The sequence below is a fragment of the Schistocerca piceifrons genome, chromosome 7, assembly GCF_021461385.2.
Source record: "Schistocerca piceifrons isolate TAMUIC-IGC-003096 chromosome 7, iqSchPice1.1, whole genome shotgun sequence".
NCBI lineage: Eukaryota > Metazoa > Arthropoda > Insecta > Orthoptera > Acrididae > Schistocerca > Schistocerca piceifrons.
The window spans coordinates 190,089,939-190,108,646 of NC_060144.1; the positions used below are offsets into that span (position 1 = coordinate 190,089,939).

General features: G+C 44.6%; 1 protein-coding gene across 1 annotated transcript in view; it reads right to left on the reverse strand.

The window, feature by feature from the left end:
• Positions 1 to 613: 613 nt before the first annotated feature.
• LOC124805545 (G1/S-specific cyclin-D2-like) overlaps positions 614 to 18,708 on the reverse strand; it is a 180,378-nt gene continuing 162,283 nt past the window's right edge. The window contains exon 5 of the mRNA XM_047266112.1: positions 614 to 876. Within this exon, the coding sequence (XP_047122068.1) occupies positions 614 to 876 (263 nt within the window). The remainder of the gene's footprint in view (positions 877 to 18,708) is intronic.

Below are 18,708 nucleotides of genomic sequence, written 5' to 3' on the forward strand. Positions count from 1 at the left end.
AAACATTTTCCAAGTATTAGAGCCACAATCGTTTCTCCGATCTACGCGCTCAGTACGTGATGAGCCTGCAGTATCTGAGAAAGTGTGTTCCGAAAATGGCGACAGTTTAGACCTCGAAATGGAGAGAGAAATGTTTTGGCATATAATGTGGATTTATAAAGTTTGGAATGACCACACTGAAGGAGAATATGAGAGAAAAATCACTGAAGCAAACAAGGAGATTAAGCAAACAGTGAATCAACTACAGCATGTTAATGAACAAGATCTTAAATGAGTACATGTTATAAAGTAGTAAATAAATTAACTGATTCAAAAGACAATGTGTAACACTGGAAATGCTTAGGTCGTTGTAACGAGGACACAACAGAGCTTAAACTCGCTCGCAACACGTTGGCACAAACATGGTTTTTTTGTGAGAGGAAGGTGGAGTGGCAGGTGAGTGAAAAATGTTTTACACTCTCAAAACGTAATTCGGTAGAAATTATTTTGACGGGCACGTTGTTAGACTTAGTCAAAATATCAACTCGGCATCGGAGAGTAGCGCGAGTAAGGGGAACGTGTGATGTGGGCGAGTAAGAAACCGCCGGGAGCAGTCTCCGCCGAGTAGGGGGTGTCAGAAGGAGTGTCCGGGCAGCGGCAGCGCGGTGAGCACGGCGTCCCAGCGGCCGACGGCGGGCTTGGCGGCAGAGGAGGGGGAGGGGGACGACGCCAGCAGCGAGAGGACGCGCTCGGCCGCGGGCGCCGCGACGCCGGCCAGGCGCAGCGCCTCCGCCTCGGCGGCCGGCAGCCACGCCGCGCCCGCGTGCACGGCCCGCGCCGCGCACAACAGCGACGCCGCCGCCAACACCGACGGCGCCACCTGCACCAGCTCCGCCTCTGCAACACAATAGCGCGCTTTTACTCTCTGCTAGTTGCCGGTACCGTCGAGACAGTACAAAGAACTCTTCAGGCCGCAACCACACAATATCAAAAAATTAAGCAATGAAAATACACTACTGGCCATTAAAATTGCTACACCAAGAAGAAATGCAGATGATGAACGCGTATTCATTGGACAAATATATTATACTAGAACTGACATTTTCACGCAATTTGGGTGCATAGATCCTGAGATATCAGTACCCGGACAAACCACCTCTGGCCGTAATAACGGCCTTGATACGCCTGGGCATTGAGTCAAACAGAGCTTGGATGGCGTGTACAGGTACAGTTGCCCATGCAGCTTCAACACGATACCACAGTTCATCAAGAGTAGTGACTGGCGTGTTGTGACGAGCCAGTCGCTCGGCCACCATTGACCAGATGTTTTCTTTTGGTGAGATATCTGGAGAATGTGCTGGCCAGGGCAGCAGTCGAACGTTTTCTGTATCCGGAAAGGCCCGTACAGGACCTGCAACATGCGGTCGTGCATTATCCTGCTGAAATGTAGGGTTTCGCAGGGATCGAATGAAGGGTACAGCCACGGGTCGTGACACATTTGAAATGAAACGTCCACTGTTCAAAGTGCCGTCAATGCGAACGAGAGGTGACCTAGACGTGTAACCAACAGCAACCCATACCATCACGCCAGGTGATACGCCAGTATGGCCATGACGAATACACGCTTCCAATGTGCGTTCACCGCGATTGTCCCCAAACGCGGATGCGACCATCATGATGCTGTAAACAGAACCTGGATTCGTCCGAAAAAAATGTCGTTTTGCCATTCGTGCACCCAGGTTCGTCGTTGAGTACACCATCGCAGGTGCTCCTGTCTGTGATGCAGCGTCAAGTGTAACCGCAGCCGTGGTCTCCGAGCTGATAGTCCATGCTGCTGCAAACGTCGTCGAACTGTTCGTGCAGATAGTTGTCTTGCAAACGTCCTCATCTGCTGACTCAGGGATCGAGACGTGGCTGCACGATCCGTTACAGCCATGCGGATAAGATGCCTGTCATCTCGACTGCTAGTGATACGAGGCCGTTGGAATCCAGCACGTCGTTCCGTATTACCCTCATGAACCCATCGATTCCATATTCTGCTAACAGTCATTGGATCTAGACCAACGCTTGCAGCAATGTCGCGATACGATAAACCGCAATCGCGATAGGCTACAATCCGACATTTATCAAAGTCGGAAACGTGATGGTACGCATTTCTCCTCTTTACACGAGGCATCACAACAACGTTTCACCAAGTAACGCCGGTCAACTGCTGTTTGTGTATGAGAAATCGGTTGGAAACATTCCTCATGTCAGCACGGTGTAGGTGTCGCCACCGACGCCAACCTTTTGTGAATGCTCTGAAAAGCTAATCATTTGCATATCACAGCATCTTCTTCCTGTCGGTTAAATTTCGCGTCTGTAGCACGTCATCTTCGTGGTGTAGCAATTTTAATGGCCAGTAGCGTAATCCAAAAACTCATCATACTTTGTGATCAATAAAGTCATTCTTCACCAGTTGGATGGGACCTATCCAGCTCAACTACATATCTACGCAGAGGAAAGAAAAAAGAAACACGGAAAATTCGTCTGCTCACGACGGAAACACCCTCAACTGAACACACATGGGCGCTATCTATCTATCTATCTATACACACGTCAACGTGCGTTTTCCGCGCCTAGAGGTTTTTTTTCCGTGAACGTTGCGTTAACGCGCACTCATATGAGCGGTTATAAGTTGAATGATAGATATCTAAACTCGCGATTCGAGAACTGAAGTCATGTGAACAGCCTCGCCTCGACAGACGAATCCATCGCCGTCTTGTTAGCTGCAGGGCGGAACTACAGTTTTCAGGAGCCTGTAACAATACTGTACACGATCCTCCAATTATCGTCGATACATAAATTCACACGTACCGGCCCAAAACATGACTGATGCAAATTTTTGCGGAACCCTTGGGACTGCATTCCCGTGGCATGCATCGATAACTGGCGGGTACCACCACAACAAGATCACCAGACCTCAGACAGCACTAGCTGCGGAGGAGGAACTGATGCACCCCTTGGGAGGAGAATCTGATGCCATTTATCCTGATTACGTTCAAAATGTTCCCTTGCTCTACGGCGCTAGGGGTATGTACACTCATGCTCATAAGTTAAGGATAATGCTGATACATGGTGAAACAACTCTCTGGTGGCGGTTTGCGGATTTAAATCACCTCGGGGTGTGACCATGCGATGCATTTGACCTGCGGTCGTTGCACGGTGGCGCTGGCAGCAGTCCACATACGCCGAGGTGTGTTGGTGCATGTCAGAGTACGGTACAGCGAGTAAGTGTGCAGACGTTTTCAGACGTGCTAATGGTGACTGTGTGTTGAAAATGGCTCAAAGAACACACATTGATGACGTTATGAGGGGTAGAATACTAGGGCGACTGGAGGCAAATCAAACACAGCAGGTCGTAGCATGGGCCGTCCGTGTACAACAAACTGTGATCTCAAGATTATAGCAACGATTCCAGCAGAGAGGAAACGTGTCCACGCGCTGCAGTACGGGACTTCCACAGCGTACAACACCACAAGAAGTCCGATATCTCACCATCAGTGCCCGCAGACGGCCACGGAGTACTGCAGGTAGCCTTGCTTGGCACCTTACCGCAGCCAATGGAACAGTTGTCTCCAGATACACAATCTACAGACAACTGAACAGACGTGGTTCATTCGCCCAGGGACCTGCAAGGTGCTTTCCACGGACCCCTGGTCATAGGAGAGCCCGTAAAGCCTGGTGTCAAGAACACAGTACATGGTCATTTGAACAGTGGTCCCAGGTTATGTTCACGGGCGAGTCCAGGTATAGTGTAGACAGTGATTCTCGCCGGGTTTTCATCTGGCATGAACCAGGAACCAGATACCAACCCCTTAATGTCCTTGAAAGGGACCTGTATGGAGGTCGTGGTTTGATGGTGTGGGATGGTATTGTGATTGGTACACGTACACCCCTGCATGCCTTTGACAGAGGAACTGTAACAGTTCAGGTGTATAGGGACGTCATTTTGCACCAGTATGTCCGGCTATTCAGGGGTGCAGTGGATACCACCTTCCTCCTGATGGATGATAATGCACGGCCCCACCTAGCCGCCATCGTGGAGGAGTACCTTGAAACAGAAGATATCAGGCGAATAGAGTGGCCTGAAACGGCATCGAGCACGTCTGGGATGCTCTCGGTCGACGTATCGCTGCACGTCTTCACCCTCTACGGCACTTCAGGAGCTCCGACAGGCACTGGTGCACGAATGGGAGGCTATACCCCAGCAGCTGCTCGACCACCTGATCCAGAGTATGCCAACCCGTTGTGCGGCCAGTGTACATGTGCATGGTGATCATATCCAATACTGCGCAGGTAGCAGTGGCGTTTTGTAGCACATGTATTTCGGCACGGTTTTCTGAACTTATCAGCAATACCGTGGACTTACAGAGCTGTGTCGTGTGTGTTCCGTATGTGCCTATGCAATTATCCTTAATTTATGAGCAGGAGTGTATACTGTTGTTGGTAGTAGAAGCCTAGAGAGCAAATCGATAGTGAGGAAACGGTTACGCACTGCCTGGGATGAATCATGTGTCAGACATCCCAATTGCCTCCACAGAGGCAGCGCGCAGCTCTGTTGCACCCTCCTCCTGGCACCTACGAGCCATAAATTTTATTTAGTGGTCATCAGCTGGTGGTTATTAAACACTTGCGACCAGTACCGCGTATTTCGACTTCTGTTTAATGAAGTCGTTGTGGTATACATCATTTCGGCGAATAACTTTGCGTGCACGCCTCTTTTTGCCGTACAGTGACAATGCGCGCGACGGTCTTAGCTCGCAATGACGCTAGAAGCTTGTTGACAGTGTAAACAACCCATACTTGTTCGTAGTTTTAACTTCATTACACGCGTGGCGGCAAGCAGCGATTTCCTGCGGTCAAAAGAGTATTTAGAATCCGATAAGAACACCTATGCAAGTCAAGAGTGAGCTGTAAAACGTAACTCTGAGCAGTTTAGTACGACCATTCATGTAATAACTTTTGTTCTTTGGGGCTCGCAGTGCAAAATATGTCTTTTAATGATAAGATTATTACGAATAATAGCCAGCTACGCTGCAGTGTAGCTGGCTGTTATTCGTAATAATAATCATCATCGACAGAACCACGTTGTACCGCAACGCTGAAAGGGAAATATAGCGTGATCAGTCAGATGGAAATAGTACCTGAAATACGAGTTCTGTACAGAGGGTAACTTACAATAGGGTATGAACAAAGTACTGAAATAGTGAGAGTGAATTAGAAGAATCTAAAAACCACACCATATTACCTGTCTACATAATCTATTTAAGCGTTTATTATATCGCCAACGAATTGGGTTCATTTGACAAAATCGGGGGATCAAAGCATTGAGAAGCGAGAAACTAACTTTTGAGTCAAATCTAGGCCGTCGGGAGGATGGTCAAGAATAATTTCAGAGGATCGTGAACCCAAGGGCCCCGAGTTCGGTCACCGTCCGGGTCGGAGATTTACTCTGCTCATGGATTGGTTTTGTGTTTTCCTTACTGGGTATTGTGTTGTCATTACTTTCGTGTCGTCATAAGTGACATTCAGATTTGATTTCATTAATGTAGGGGTACTTCGATATGTATATATTGCAATGACATTATTCTATTTGTATTCTTTCTTTTGTCACTATGATCTTAGAAGTACTTGTAACTCTGATTTTTGGGCGCGTAAGCGGTTATTTAAGTGTCAAGATTTGGTCGTCATGTTAAAAAGACGCAAATTGTAGTCAGTTTATGAAATGTGAACTTTAACAGTGAGGAAGATATTTTCAAGCATGTTTTATATTGTGAAGTGATGTTTTGGAACGAATTACGTGATACTGCAACAAAACTAATAAAAAAGAAGTGTAACTTAAATTCGGAGTGCTGATTACTTTTGTACATCACCATTGTCCTAACTTGCAAAAGTTTAATCTTCAAGAATGGTTTATGAAACATCTATAAAACTTTTGAATATTGCAGAATAACACCTAGGCCTCTTTGCATCTGAGCTGGGAATCATCACTACCTAGATTTTCGACGATTGAGCCATGAGTTCACAACGAGACCAGCGTGGGAAACACGAAAAGATGGGTGCCTAGTTTATCCATTATTTCAAGAAATGACTTTATTAACTGTGCTCTAATGACATCTGCCACATAATATAACTTTGTTGTTGCGCGAAAATGCAATATTTAGCAGCGTGAGCAACACTACAATCATAATTTTTGACCTTCGTTGTGGTAGGGTTGTTAGACCCTCACAAACGACATCACTAATACATGACCACCTTCTTTCGTCATATTCGGTGGATATACAGTACCAAGTTTATTACGAATATGAACAGCTTTGATAACTTTTACCGCTAGAAACCGTATTTCAAAAACTGATTTTACATTTGGCCTTCCTCCTCGTTGATATCTGCAACAGAGCGAAAGCAATTATTCAATTTCGTGAAAACCATTAGACCGATTGCCTGCGTTGCCTGTAAAAATTCCGATTTTCCAGTGTTAGGAACCTGCATCAGGACTCTTGACCTAGAATTTTTCGAAAAATCTGTAGGGTAGTGAGCCAATACCTTTCACAGCAGTTCGAATTGCCCCCGACGAGTAAGTCGAAATCTGAGGGATGCAGGATGTAAGAGGGTCTACAGAATATCGTTTCCAATGAAACCTGCGTTGCTGCTTTTAGGAGCCACACTATCGGCGAATTCTGACGTAGCGTTAACAAAATACGAATTTCTGCCACGGGAGATCGGTTATCTGCCAACCCTCCTTAGCCACGACCACCGAACTACCATTAAGTACATATACACGGGAACGTTTTTGTCCTTAGTTATCTACACGCCGACTCCTCAAATATTTATTGGTCCGTACGTGGCACGAGTCGCGACGTCTGTGCCAAAATCGAGAACGATAAATCTCGCCAAGTAGAGCAAAGCGGGATACGCACGGTGAAGAGGCCCGCTTGCGCAATGTTTGCTTCGGCAAGGAGCGGCCAGGCGACATTACGAGAGGCAGCTGCGTAGCGCCGAGCCACTGTGGGAACGCGATGCGTCAGACCCCGCTCTCACGCCACGCTGTTTTCGTCGCCGCTAGCACGCGGGGTTGCAAGGGTAGCCCCCACCCCCAGCCCCCTTCCCTCTCTAGTCCAATCCTCGACGAGGATAAAAGAGACAATCAAGAACACCATGAAGAAAATGGTTACATTGCATTGTTAACACCCCTATGCTCGATACCTCTCCGGCAAGTGTACGCACAGAATGCCCTATGCTCGATACCTCTCCGACAAGTGTACGCACAGAATGATTGGTTACGAAATGGTGAGAGTATCGACAGATTTGGAGAATATTCAGTAGTTTTACATCTCTTCTGATAGTACCAACACCGACTGATACATACTTATTACTTAAGTTGACAAGACTCAATTAAAGTATAATTTGCTATGTAACTGCGTGAACTGACCAAGTCCATGACCTACGGCATTTGCGAGGATGTTTTGATCGAGTAGTATTAAATGTTCGAGGCGTACTCGTCGCGTTAGTTCGCCATGAAAATCCAAGCTTTCCACAATATCCACTACCGTCACATTCAGGAAAGCAACCGATGGCCAAAGAAGTAAAGGAATTACACAGAAGTAACTGATGCATTCAGGATAAAGAGCCATCCGACAAGAAGTAATTATGACGTCATGAAAGTCATTCCATCGTGGTAACACCGTTTTTGCGGAGAACTTGCTTTTTTTAATATAACTATCAAGAGCGACAACAAACAAAGCCTTAATTTTAACACCCTCCGACGCCTGGACCCACTGCGTCAGTAATACCGTAGCATGAAAAGCAACCTAGAAGAAAAAGAAGTCAATAAAATGAGGCATGCCAAGTGCAGGAAGGCACTTTGGCTATTCAAGAGACAATATCCCAGCATAACTTCCAAGTGGAAAAAAGTAATCTCAAAATGGAGTGAACGATGGTAGAAAATTGTTAAGGCTTTCGTGGTCACTTGTTGACAAACTGCCTATTTGCTTCTGTCTCAGGTTACGTGATACCACATACTTATACGTTTGTGACTATTACTGCGCCATCTATCACAAAGCGAAAAAAGTGGTCCAACTAAAACATTCACATTTCTTTACGTAATACACGAATATGTAATAAGAAATGGGGGTCCCTATTTAAAAAACGCAGTTCATATCCGTTTGACCTATGGCAGCGCCATCTAGCGGGCCAACCATAGCGCCATCTGGCTTCCCCCTTCAAGCTAAATGAGTTTCGTTCTTTGTAGTTTTTTCGTTTGATGCTTATTGCGTGAGATATTTGGCACGGTCACTATCAATGGACCACCCTGTATATATGAGCATAATCAACAATACGTAACACAGAAATTACCGTAACTTTCGCCAGGAAGAGAATAGAAGCTGTGAGCCATGACGAAATTCTTCAGTTTAGATTTAGAAGTGCGAGGACTGAATCTACTGCTAAGATTTTTTAGTTCTCCTGGTAGCTTATTGGAAATGCGGAGGCAGCAAATTACTGCACGCCCCTCTGCACAAGAGACAAGGAGGTGGGTTACGGAGAGCAAATTTTTGCATTGTATTAACTAGTATAAGCGGCTGATTCTTGGGAATAAGCTCATACTGTTAACAACAAACAACATTAAAGAAAAATATTGTGAAGCCAACGTCAGCATTCTCAGACTCCTGAACAGGGGTCGACAAGAGGTTCGTCGGCTTACAGCTATATTTATCGACATGCCTATATTAGAGTCAAAATATCCCTTTGTGAATGGGAACAGTTACCCCAGAAAATAATATTGAATGTCATAAGCGAATGAAAATATGCAAGAGAGAGAAATTTTTCGTCTTTGACTATCACTTACTACCGATACTACTGGTAAATATAGCAGCATTCAGTTTTTGAACAATATCCTGAACATGAGCTTTTCTTTAACAGCTTCAGTATCTGAACACCTATGAAAGTGAATTGTTGAGAATCGCTAACTACACGCCCATTCTCTGTCATGAAAATTGCATTGTGTGTTGAGAACAGTAAATACTAAATCTTACTGTAATTTAGCATCAATTTATTTTCTACAAGTCCTTGAAGTGCACTATATGATACACTGCCTACATCGCACTCACCATCCTCCGCTACAAAACTAGTAACAACAAACAAATACATACAGTATTTTAGAATTAGCTGTCATATTAGGAAGCGTATTTACACGGGGAACCAACTGCAATCGAATGAGGTGGCGCAATGGTTAGCACACTGGACTCTCATTCGGGAGGACGACGGTTCAAACCCGCATCAGGCCAGTCTGATTTAGGTTTTCTCTGATTTCCCAAAATATTTTCAAGCAAATTCCGGGATGGTTCCTTTGAAAGAGCACGGTCGACTTCCTTCCATAGCTTTCCCTAATCCGATGGGACTGATGACCTCGTTGTTTGGCCCCTTTCCCCGAATCCAGAAACCAACTTAACCAATTGCGAGCTACTCCTCTTCCGCAATGGTCCAACTTTTGCAATAATATTTTGTGAGCAACACAAACGTCTTACTCAAATGATACGAAGACTGTACGCAACTTTTATTTAATCCGTTCACTGTCTTATCGAAAAAAGAGAATATACGGTTTCAGTTGAATCCTCTAATGTTTGAAATGCTATTTGTTGTTCGCTTTTCACTGGCAAAGTCAATAAATATCGTTAAACTGAATATCGCGAGATTAATTTTAGGTTGCTGCATGGACAGGACACAAAAAACTTCAATGGAAACAACATACTGAAAGTAAATACGCATTTGGTCATGGGAGCCGTAGCAACACAGAGGTTCTGCTCCTCGTTCCCTGTGATATCTGGTTCTAGATCCAAAGGAGAGCAGCACTTTTCTTCGCGGGTTAGTTACTTAAGTTATACTTATTTCTGTCAGTGTTTTTTTTTTCTATTTGAAACAAATCTGACGGCAATAAGGCGAAACCAGCGATTGCGAATTTTACAGCATACGTCATCACGACGGACATTTATGAATAAAGTGCCAAACATCATCACGAACTTGCTTGCAGACTTCGTCTCTTCAACTGATACACAACATAACGTCGTTTGTGGTGCGAAGATTTAGTTCAAACCCTTCACTCTCTTTGGTTGTCGCTTCTGATAGTACAATTATTATTTGCGAGTTGTTGGGGTTGGTTGGGTTGTTTAGGAAGGAGACCAGACAGCGAGGTCATCGGTCTCATCGGATTAGGGAAAGACTGGGAAGGAAGTCGGCCGTGCCCTTTCAAAGGAACCATCCCGGTATTTGCCTGGAGCGATTTAGGGAAATCACGGAAAACCTAAATCAGGATGGCCCGACGTGGCATTGAACCGTCGTCCTCCTGAATGCGAGTCCAGTGTTTAACCACTACGTCACCTCGCTCGGTTTTGCGAGTTGCCTCAACGTCAGTTGACCCTTCAAGCATGAGATTTATACTCACTTCAAACGTGAATGAAGTCTTTCTCAATGATGAAATCCTGTCGGGATATCAGTCTGGTGGCATCATCATCTGGTAGCAACGCTTCAACGATGTTCCCACTCATCTTCAGAAGATGACAAATAGGAAACTCGTTGAAACGTTACTAATAGGTGACGCTGCCACTCGGCACGTATTCCGAGAAGATTTCAGCAATTTCTATCCTCTATTTCGCTGTCTTTTGGCTGACCGTCCAGACGGGGGTCTACCCTTCACGAGAAACACCAAAGACTGACTTGACGAAACGAGAGTTCAAAATTCTGTATAGAAAATAAAACATAGAAAAGTCCATCCGTGAGTGTTTTATGAAGTAATCTGTGTTTTGGGGTATTTACATATCCCAGACTCTTACTACATTTTCTATACAGGCGTTTGGACAGGGAATTTAAAGTAATATGTACAGGCTACTCCTGTTGTTATTTAGTACTTATTGACATTGAAATAGCGTTACAAAATTAAAACATGACAATGGACTGTTTAAAAATTAATATATCGTTAGGGCACCAGCTTCAAATTGCCATGTGTCTGTTAATTACTGAAAAAATCTTTGAATCATGTCTTTGGTAATTAAGAGCAGTGGAGTTATGTGCATTAGTGTCCATAATATAAAACAAAATAAAGATTTTCAAGTAAGCTTTAATTTAAGGTAATTTCAGAAATCCTGAACTTGAACAAATTTTCATTCATCCACACACACACACACACTAAGCAGATCGAGTGCCTCCGTTGTCAACTTATACACGAGGGTCGTTCAATTATTAATGCCCCACATTTTTTTAAAACGTCATTAATACACAGAGACAAACGTACTTGTTCGTGCTTCACATTTGATGTTTGCTCTGTGCGCCGGTGAAGTTTTGAACCATTCTGGCAGATGGCAGAGCAGTAGTCCAGCCTCCAAATGGCGCCTACATACGACTCACGTTACAAGCAGCGTGTTGTATTGAATTCTTGTGTTCAGAAAAGAGACACCGTGGTGAACATTCATTAAAGTTTGTGTGCAGTGTATGGCGATGCTGCAGGTGATAAAAGTACAGTTAGCGATGGGTAAAGAAAGTTACATCCTCATGAAATGCAGAAAGAGCTCAATGATCAGGCACGCTCGGGACGTCCTGTCACACACACTGCTCCAGACATGCTGACCTGGCACCCTCGAATTTTCATCTATTTGGGCCGATTAAAGATTCTCTACGGGGAACATACTTTGAAGATGATGAGAATGTCAGTCATGCAGTGAAAACATGGCTAGCTTACAGGACAAGAGCTTTTACCATCTGGGAGTACATGCTCTTGCACAACGCTTGCGTACGGCCATAGAATGTGATGGAGACTATTTACAAAACTAGGACATGGACAAGACATGATATATATTGTCACCAAATTCTGATTTAACAATAAATATATTCTGAGAAAAAAAATCTTACTGAACGGCCCTCGTACTTTGCGCTCATAGGAAGTGTTCTGTTTGGTTCCTTCACTAAGTAGTTGACACTCGTGACACTCTGATATATCCAGTTCTGATTCAGTATCGCGTACATTGTTGCTTTCAGGATCACTTTCGTTGACAGTTTCAACATCACTGTAAGCAATGAGTGGCAATAGCTTCAAAATCTGGACCTGAAATAGCCACGCCTAGAGATATTTCTGTAGATAATGCAAAATGTAAAGTGTTGAAAATTACTTATTTCGTAACGTAAACTGCGTTCTGGGGTCGCATCATATGCTTAACAACTTCTTATACTTATCAAGTCAAATTAACAGCAGCCCCCAACAATGACCCTTCACTACAAACGCACACAACCAACTGAACGAAAGCTTCTGACAATCCCAAGTGCACAGCATGGAAAATTGCAACGTCGTGAGCATTGGAATGTTGGAGGGGATATCCTCACACAACACAACACAACACCGATTGAGGGTTAATAGTTCCTTATCCTCGTGATATTTTTGTCATTGGGTGTTTTTGCCCAAATATGGTGTACATGCCAACACAATTTGTTCGAAATTACTAATCACGCCTACTGGCACATTTCCGGCGCTGCAACGGAAAACCAAGTTCAAAATGCGACAGGCAAATCTCCCGAAGACAGCTGTAAAGGGCCGGGTCTCGGGCAGCTGCAGTCCAATGGTCGTCAAGCACGCTCACAACCTGCCCCATAGGCCATAGCACAAAGTCGTTTAAACCGTGACGTCATTCCAGCCTCCGGCTGCTGCAGCTGCTGCGCGGCGGAACTCATTTAACACGTCTTCCTTGGAAAATATTACAATTTGTATATTCTCGTCTCTAATATCACCAGCTTCTGTATTCGAGCGTCTCGTATCTTGCTTTTTACAGCTGCATTTTCTTCTCTATACCCCTGCGCATCGCCATTATTTCTCATTACGGTCAGATATAAAAGTATTCATTTGAAAGCGGCGCCTGCCATCCAACAGACTGATACAGTAATGGAAACAGAAATCGTATCGTTAGGACTGGGAGTACGTAGTGGATTAGAGCCATTTAATAAACGAAAATACCGTTAACTCCAAAAGAAACTGGTAGCATGCAGCAGCTGCAGGGATTAAAGCAGCTATCTAAAATACATTCAGAAAACGTGAAGGGAAAAAAATTGACGTTCATTGCGTTTGATAATGTGACAGTGTGAAATATTCTCTTCCATGATGTTGAAGGAGGCATTCGCTGCCGGCTTCACCGAGCTCCAGGCGAGGGCGCAACCCGCACAACACGCTCGCTACGCTTTGTACACCACTGGCCATTAAAACTGCTACATCACGAGCATGACGTGCTACAGACGCGAAATTTAACCGACAGGAAGAAGATGCTGTGATATGCAAATGATTAGCTTTTCAGAGCATTCACACAAGGTTGGCGCCGGTGGCGACACCTACAACGTGCTGACACGAGGAAAGTTTCCAACCGATATCTCATACACAAACGGCAATTGACCGGCGTTGCCTGGTGCAACGTTGCTGTGATGCCTCGTGTAAGGAAGAGAAATGCGTACCATCACGTTTCCGACTTTGATAAAGGTCGGATTGTAGCCTATCGCGATTGTGGTTTATCGTATCGCGACATTGCTGCAAGCGTTGGTCTAGATCCAATGACTGTTAGCAGAATATGGAATCGGTGGGTTCAGGAGTGTAATACGGAATGCCGTGCTGGATCCCGACGGACTCTTATCACTAGCAGTCGAGATGACAGGCATCTTATCCGCATGGCTGTAACGGATCGTGGAGACACGTCTCGATCCCTGAGTCAGCAGATGGGGACGTTTGCAAGACAACAACCATCTGCACGAACAGTTCGACGACGTTTGCCGCAACATAGATTATCAGTTCGGCGACCATGGCTGCGGTTACCCTTGACGCTGCATCACAGACAGGAGCGCCTGCGATGAAGTACTCAACGGCGAACCTGGGTGCACGAATGGCAAAACGTCATTTTTTCGAATGAATCCAGGTTCTGTTTACAGCATCATGATAGTCGCATCCGTGTTTGGCGGCATCGCGGTGAACGCACATTGGAAGCGAGTATTCGTCATCACCCGGCGTGGTGGTATGGGGTGCCATTGGTTACACGTCTCGGTCACCTCTTGTTCGCATTGACGGCACTTTGAACAGTGGACGTTACATTCCAGATGTGTTACGACCCGTGGTTCTACCCTTCATTCGATCCTTGCGAAACCCTACATTTCAGCAGGATAATGCACGACCGCATGTTGCAGGTCCTGTACGGGCCTTTCTGGATACAGAAAATGTTCGACTGCTGCCCTGGCTAGCGCATTATCCAGATCTCTCACCAACTGAAAACGTCCGGTCAATGGTGACCGAGCAACTGGCTTGTCACAATACGCCAGTCACTACTCTTGATGAATTGTGGTATCGTGTTGAAGCTGCATGGGCAGCTGTACCTGTACACGCCATCCACGCTCTGTTTGACTCAATGCCCAGACGTATCAAGGCCGTTATTATGGCGAGAGGTGGTTGTTCTGGGTACTGATTTCTCAGGATCTATGCACCCAAATTGCGTGAAAATGTAATCATATGTCAGTTCTAGTATAAAATTTGTCCAATCAATACCCGTTTATCATCTGCATTTCTTCTTAGTGTAGCAATTTAATGACCAGTAGTGTATTTGTATGGAGTCTAGCCATGTATGGAAGTGAAACGTGGACGATAAGTAGTTTAGACAAAAAGAGAATAGAAGCTTTCGAAATGTGGTGCTACATAAGAATGTTGAAGATTAGATGGGTGGATCACATAACTAATGAGGAGGTATTGAATAGAATTGAGGAGAAGAGAAATTTGTGGCACAACTTGACTAGAAGAAGGGATCAGTTGGTAAGACATGTCCTGAGACATCAAGGGATCACCAATTTAGTATTGGAGGGCAGCGCAGAGGGTACAAATCGTAGACGGAGACCAAGAGGTGAATATACTAATAGATTCAGAAGGATGTAGGTTGCAGTAGATACTGGGAGATGAAGAAGCTTGCACAGGAGCATGGAGATCTGCATCAAACCAGACTGAAGACCACAACAACAATCGCCTTTCATTACATCATATTCTTGCTTCGTCAGAAGTAGCGCACTCGCCGTGCAAAATAATCTTATCCTATAAATAGCGTTATATCGAGTGAAACAGGTATGCCCGCTCGCTTACATTTGCTCCGACGTAAACGATGCTTCCTAGTGAATCACGAGTTTATCTTTACTTGTGCTAGTTGATCTGTCATCTGAGCCTTCAGACTCGTCCCTTTGAGCCCGTCGCTACAGCGTCGCAACCACGAGGTGCAGCGAGGCACATAGCCGGTGGCAGACAACTTGCGCAGCACGCAAGCGGGTTGCGGGTTCCTGCTCGGAAATTCGTTGACAATCCTTTAAAGCTACTACTTACTTGAAACTTCCTGGCAGATTAAAACTGTGTGCCGGACCGAGACTCGAACTCGGGATCTTTGCATTTCGCGGGCAAGTGCTCTACCAACTGAGCTACCCAAGCACGGCCCACGCCCGTCCTCACAGCTTTAATTCCGCCATTACTTCGTCTCCTACCTTCCAAACTTCTCCTGGGAATTTTATTAGCATTGTGCGTCATGTAATGTCAGACAAACGAGGTGCCGAACGCTGGTCACAGTGGCACCGACATCGGTGGATTCCGCCGACGGGCGAAATCGGCAGATCTTTTCAAATCAGTACGCCATTAAGCGCGCGGTTTGCTGGTGTTCATTTTGCTTTTAAGTGCGCGGTCATACTACAGAACATCTCGGGGCCAGCACCTACAGACTTTGGATAACAACCGGTGAAATTCAAATCAGACTGTTTTCTTGGGTAAAGTCTGCCGACGCTATCACATATGAAATATCGACTGTGAGAAACTCTGTAAGTGGGCTGTTTAGGTTTTTATGTTGGTAACGCCACGTAGCGCTCTGTATGAAAATCACTGACTGTTGTGTGCAGTCTGTGGCTGGTTGGCATTGTTGGAATATTCGCTATTGTAGTGTTGGGGCAGTTGGATGTGAACAGCGTGTAGCGTTGCGCAGTTGGAGGTGAGCTGCCAATAGTGGTGGATGTGGAGAGAGAAATGCCAGGGTTTTGAGAGGTTACTATAAGCGGACGATCTGGACGTGTGTCCGCCAGAAAAAGGAAATTTGTAAAGATGGATGTCATGACTTGTTAGAACATTATTAAGGTAAATACATTTTTTGTCCTCTATCAAAATCTTTCATTTGCCAACTATGCCTATCAGTAGTTAGTGCCTTCAGTAGTTAAAATCTTTTATTTAGCTGGAAGTATTGTCGCTCGCTGTATCGCAGTAGTTAGAGTAACGAAGATTTTTGTGAGGTAAGTGATTCATGGAAGGTATAGGTTATTGTTAGTCAGGGCCATTCTTTTGTTGGGATTATTGAAAGTGAGATTGCGTTGCGCTAAAAATATTGTGTCAGTTTAGTGATGATCTGAATAAGTAAAGAGAGAAATGTCTGTGCACGTTCAGTTTTGTTCAGCTGTTTGAAAATCAAATAACGTAAGGGGTTTACCAGCACAATCATTCATAAATTTTTCTAAGGGGACGTTTCAGCTCATAAGTTTAATCCAAGAAAGGACGAGTTTGTGCATCCTGAGGATGAAAACTATCATCAGGATATAGCTCGCAGCTTTGTTGCAAACACAAGTAGACAAAATCTTTTACGGAATTTTAGTCGTAAATTATAACCTCAAAAAATAATTTGATCAGGTTAGAAGGGTGGTGAATTTTATCTTTAAAGTTACTCTAAGGCATCTTTTTCGAGTTGTACTGGGTGGTCATTATCTGTCTAAGAATTATTACTATTGCTTCCTGGTTTTTTATTCAAGTAAAATGGCAATTCTGTTATTTCAGGTGGTTTGCAAATATGGTGAATGCATTTCTACTTTTCAGTGCTGTAGGTGTTCAAGTACCTTATTCTAAAATTTATGTTACTCTTTGACAAGTATGCTGAACGACAGTCACTGAAGGTTAACTGACATATATGTCTGTTATGCTGAATTTATTTGAAATTGTGTAGAGTATTTATAATCCTGCACTTTAACGTCATCAAGAACAATCTCTAATATCGGGATGCAACAGAACATTTCTCTCTTCATCTCATATAATCGGTCTGGTTAGTCCAATACCTGAGCAAAGAGTGTACAGTGCTCGCCACGTTCTTTTCGAGACAGATACAGCCCATTCTCAGCGACTTTTTACCCTCTTCGCTACCCGCGTGTACTATGCGACACACGGAAATTGTGACACAGAGAACCCACGGAACGCCAAAGACATATGCGCCAGTGTTTTGCTTACCTTCTGCAATGTGTCATTATCCAGAACAACAAGTTTTAGTGCTCTGTGTCGTAAATTACATGTAAAAGAATGCAGCACTCGTCTCGAAACACTGAGGAGTCGGGCCATCCATCTCGCACCCTCCTTCATACCATCAAGTAGAGTAAGGGTGTATTTACCAAACTTCCAGGTCGAAACTGACTGCAATACTTCGCTTCTTATTCAAACCACGTCCGCCCCCGGTAGCTGAGTGGTATGCCGGCACGGTAGCTCAGCGTGTTCGGTCAGAGGGTTAGCTACCCTCTGTAATAAAGAAAAAAATATAAAAATACTGAGTGAACGGATCAACGAACAACCTGAACGGGTGTCATGAGACGTCCGCCCCGAACATATACAACGAACAAAATAGAACCAAATGAGATTAAAAAAAAGTGGTCAGCGCGACAGAATGTCAATCCTAAGGGCCCGAGTTCGATTCCCGGCTGAGTCGGAGATTTTCTCCGCTCAGGGACTGGGTGTTGCGTTGTCCTAATCAATCATTTCATCCCCATTGACGCGCAAGTCGCCGAAGAGGCGTCAAATCGAAAGACTTGCACCCGGCGAACGTTCTACCAGGCGGGTGGCCCTAGTCCCACGACAATTTTTTATTCATTACACAATTGATAGTTTAAATGCAACCCAAAATGGTAGTTTCCGAGGTATTAAAATTATAAAACTAGTTATTTCGGTTCCATATAAAGCAAGAAAGCTTAATTATGGACGAAAGTTTGGGAATGTCACCTGATGTCACGACAAAAAAAGTTGTTGCGGAAGTTAAAACGTAGATTTCGATAACAGATTTAGAAACAGCTTTCCTTCGACTTCATTGAAAGACCCGAGTAATACTTCTTATTTAGCGAAGGTAGGGTCCAAGTGTTAGCGTGTCCCCATTAAAAGAATAACCAGTGTTTTTCGTGTCATTATCGGAAAATTTGTATACTTTTAGACCGAGCGAGGTGGCGCAGTGGCTAGCACACAGGACTCGCATTCGGGAGGATGACGGTTCAATCCCACGTCCGGCCATCCTGATTTAGGTTTTCCGTGATTTCCTTAACTCGCTCCAGGCAAATGCCGGGATGGTTCCTTTGAAAGGGCACGGCGGACTTCCTTCCCTAATCCGATGAGACTGATGACCTCGCTGTCTAGTCTCCTCCCCCAAAACAATCCAATCCATTATTTTTATGTATTAAAACTATTTTTAATTTCAGATTGTGATAAAGCAATACTTGTAGTCCTGCGGATCATGTTCCATACCAAAGAAGGGGCGCGAAGCGTTATTCGTATGTCACATACAACAGTGTCCCAAAAGGAATGGTCAATATTCAAGGATATGACAAGTAGATCATTCGAAGCACAAAAGTCTAGTACACATGGGCTCT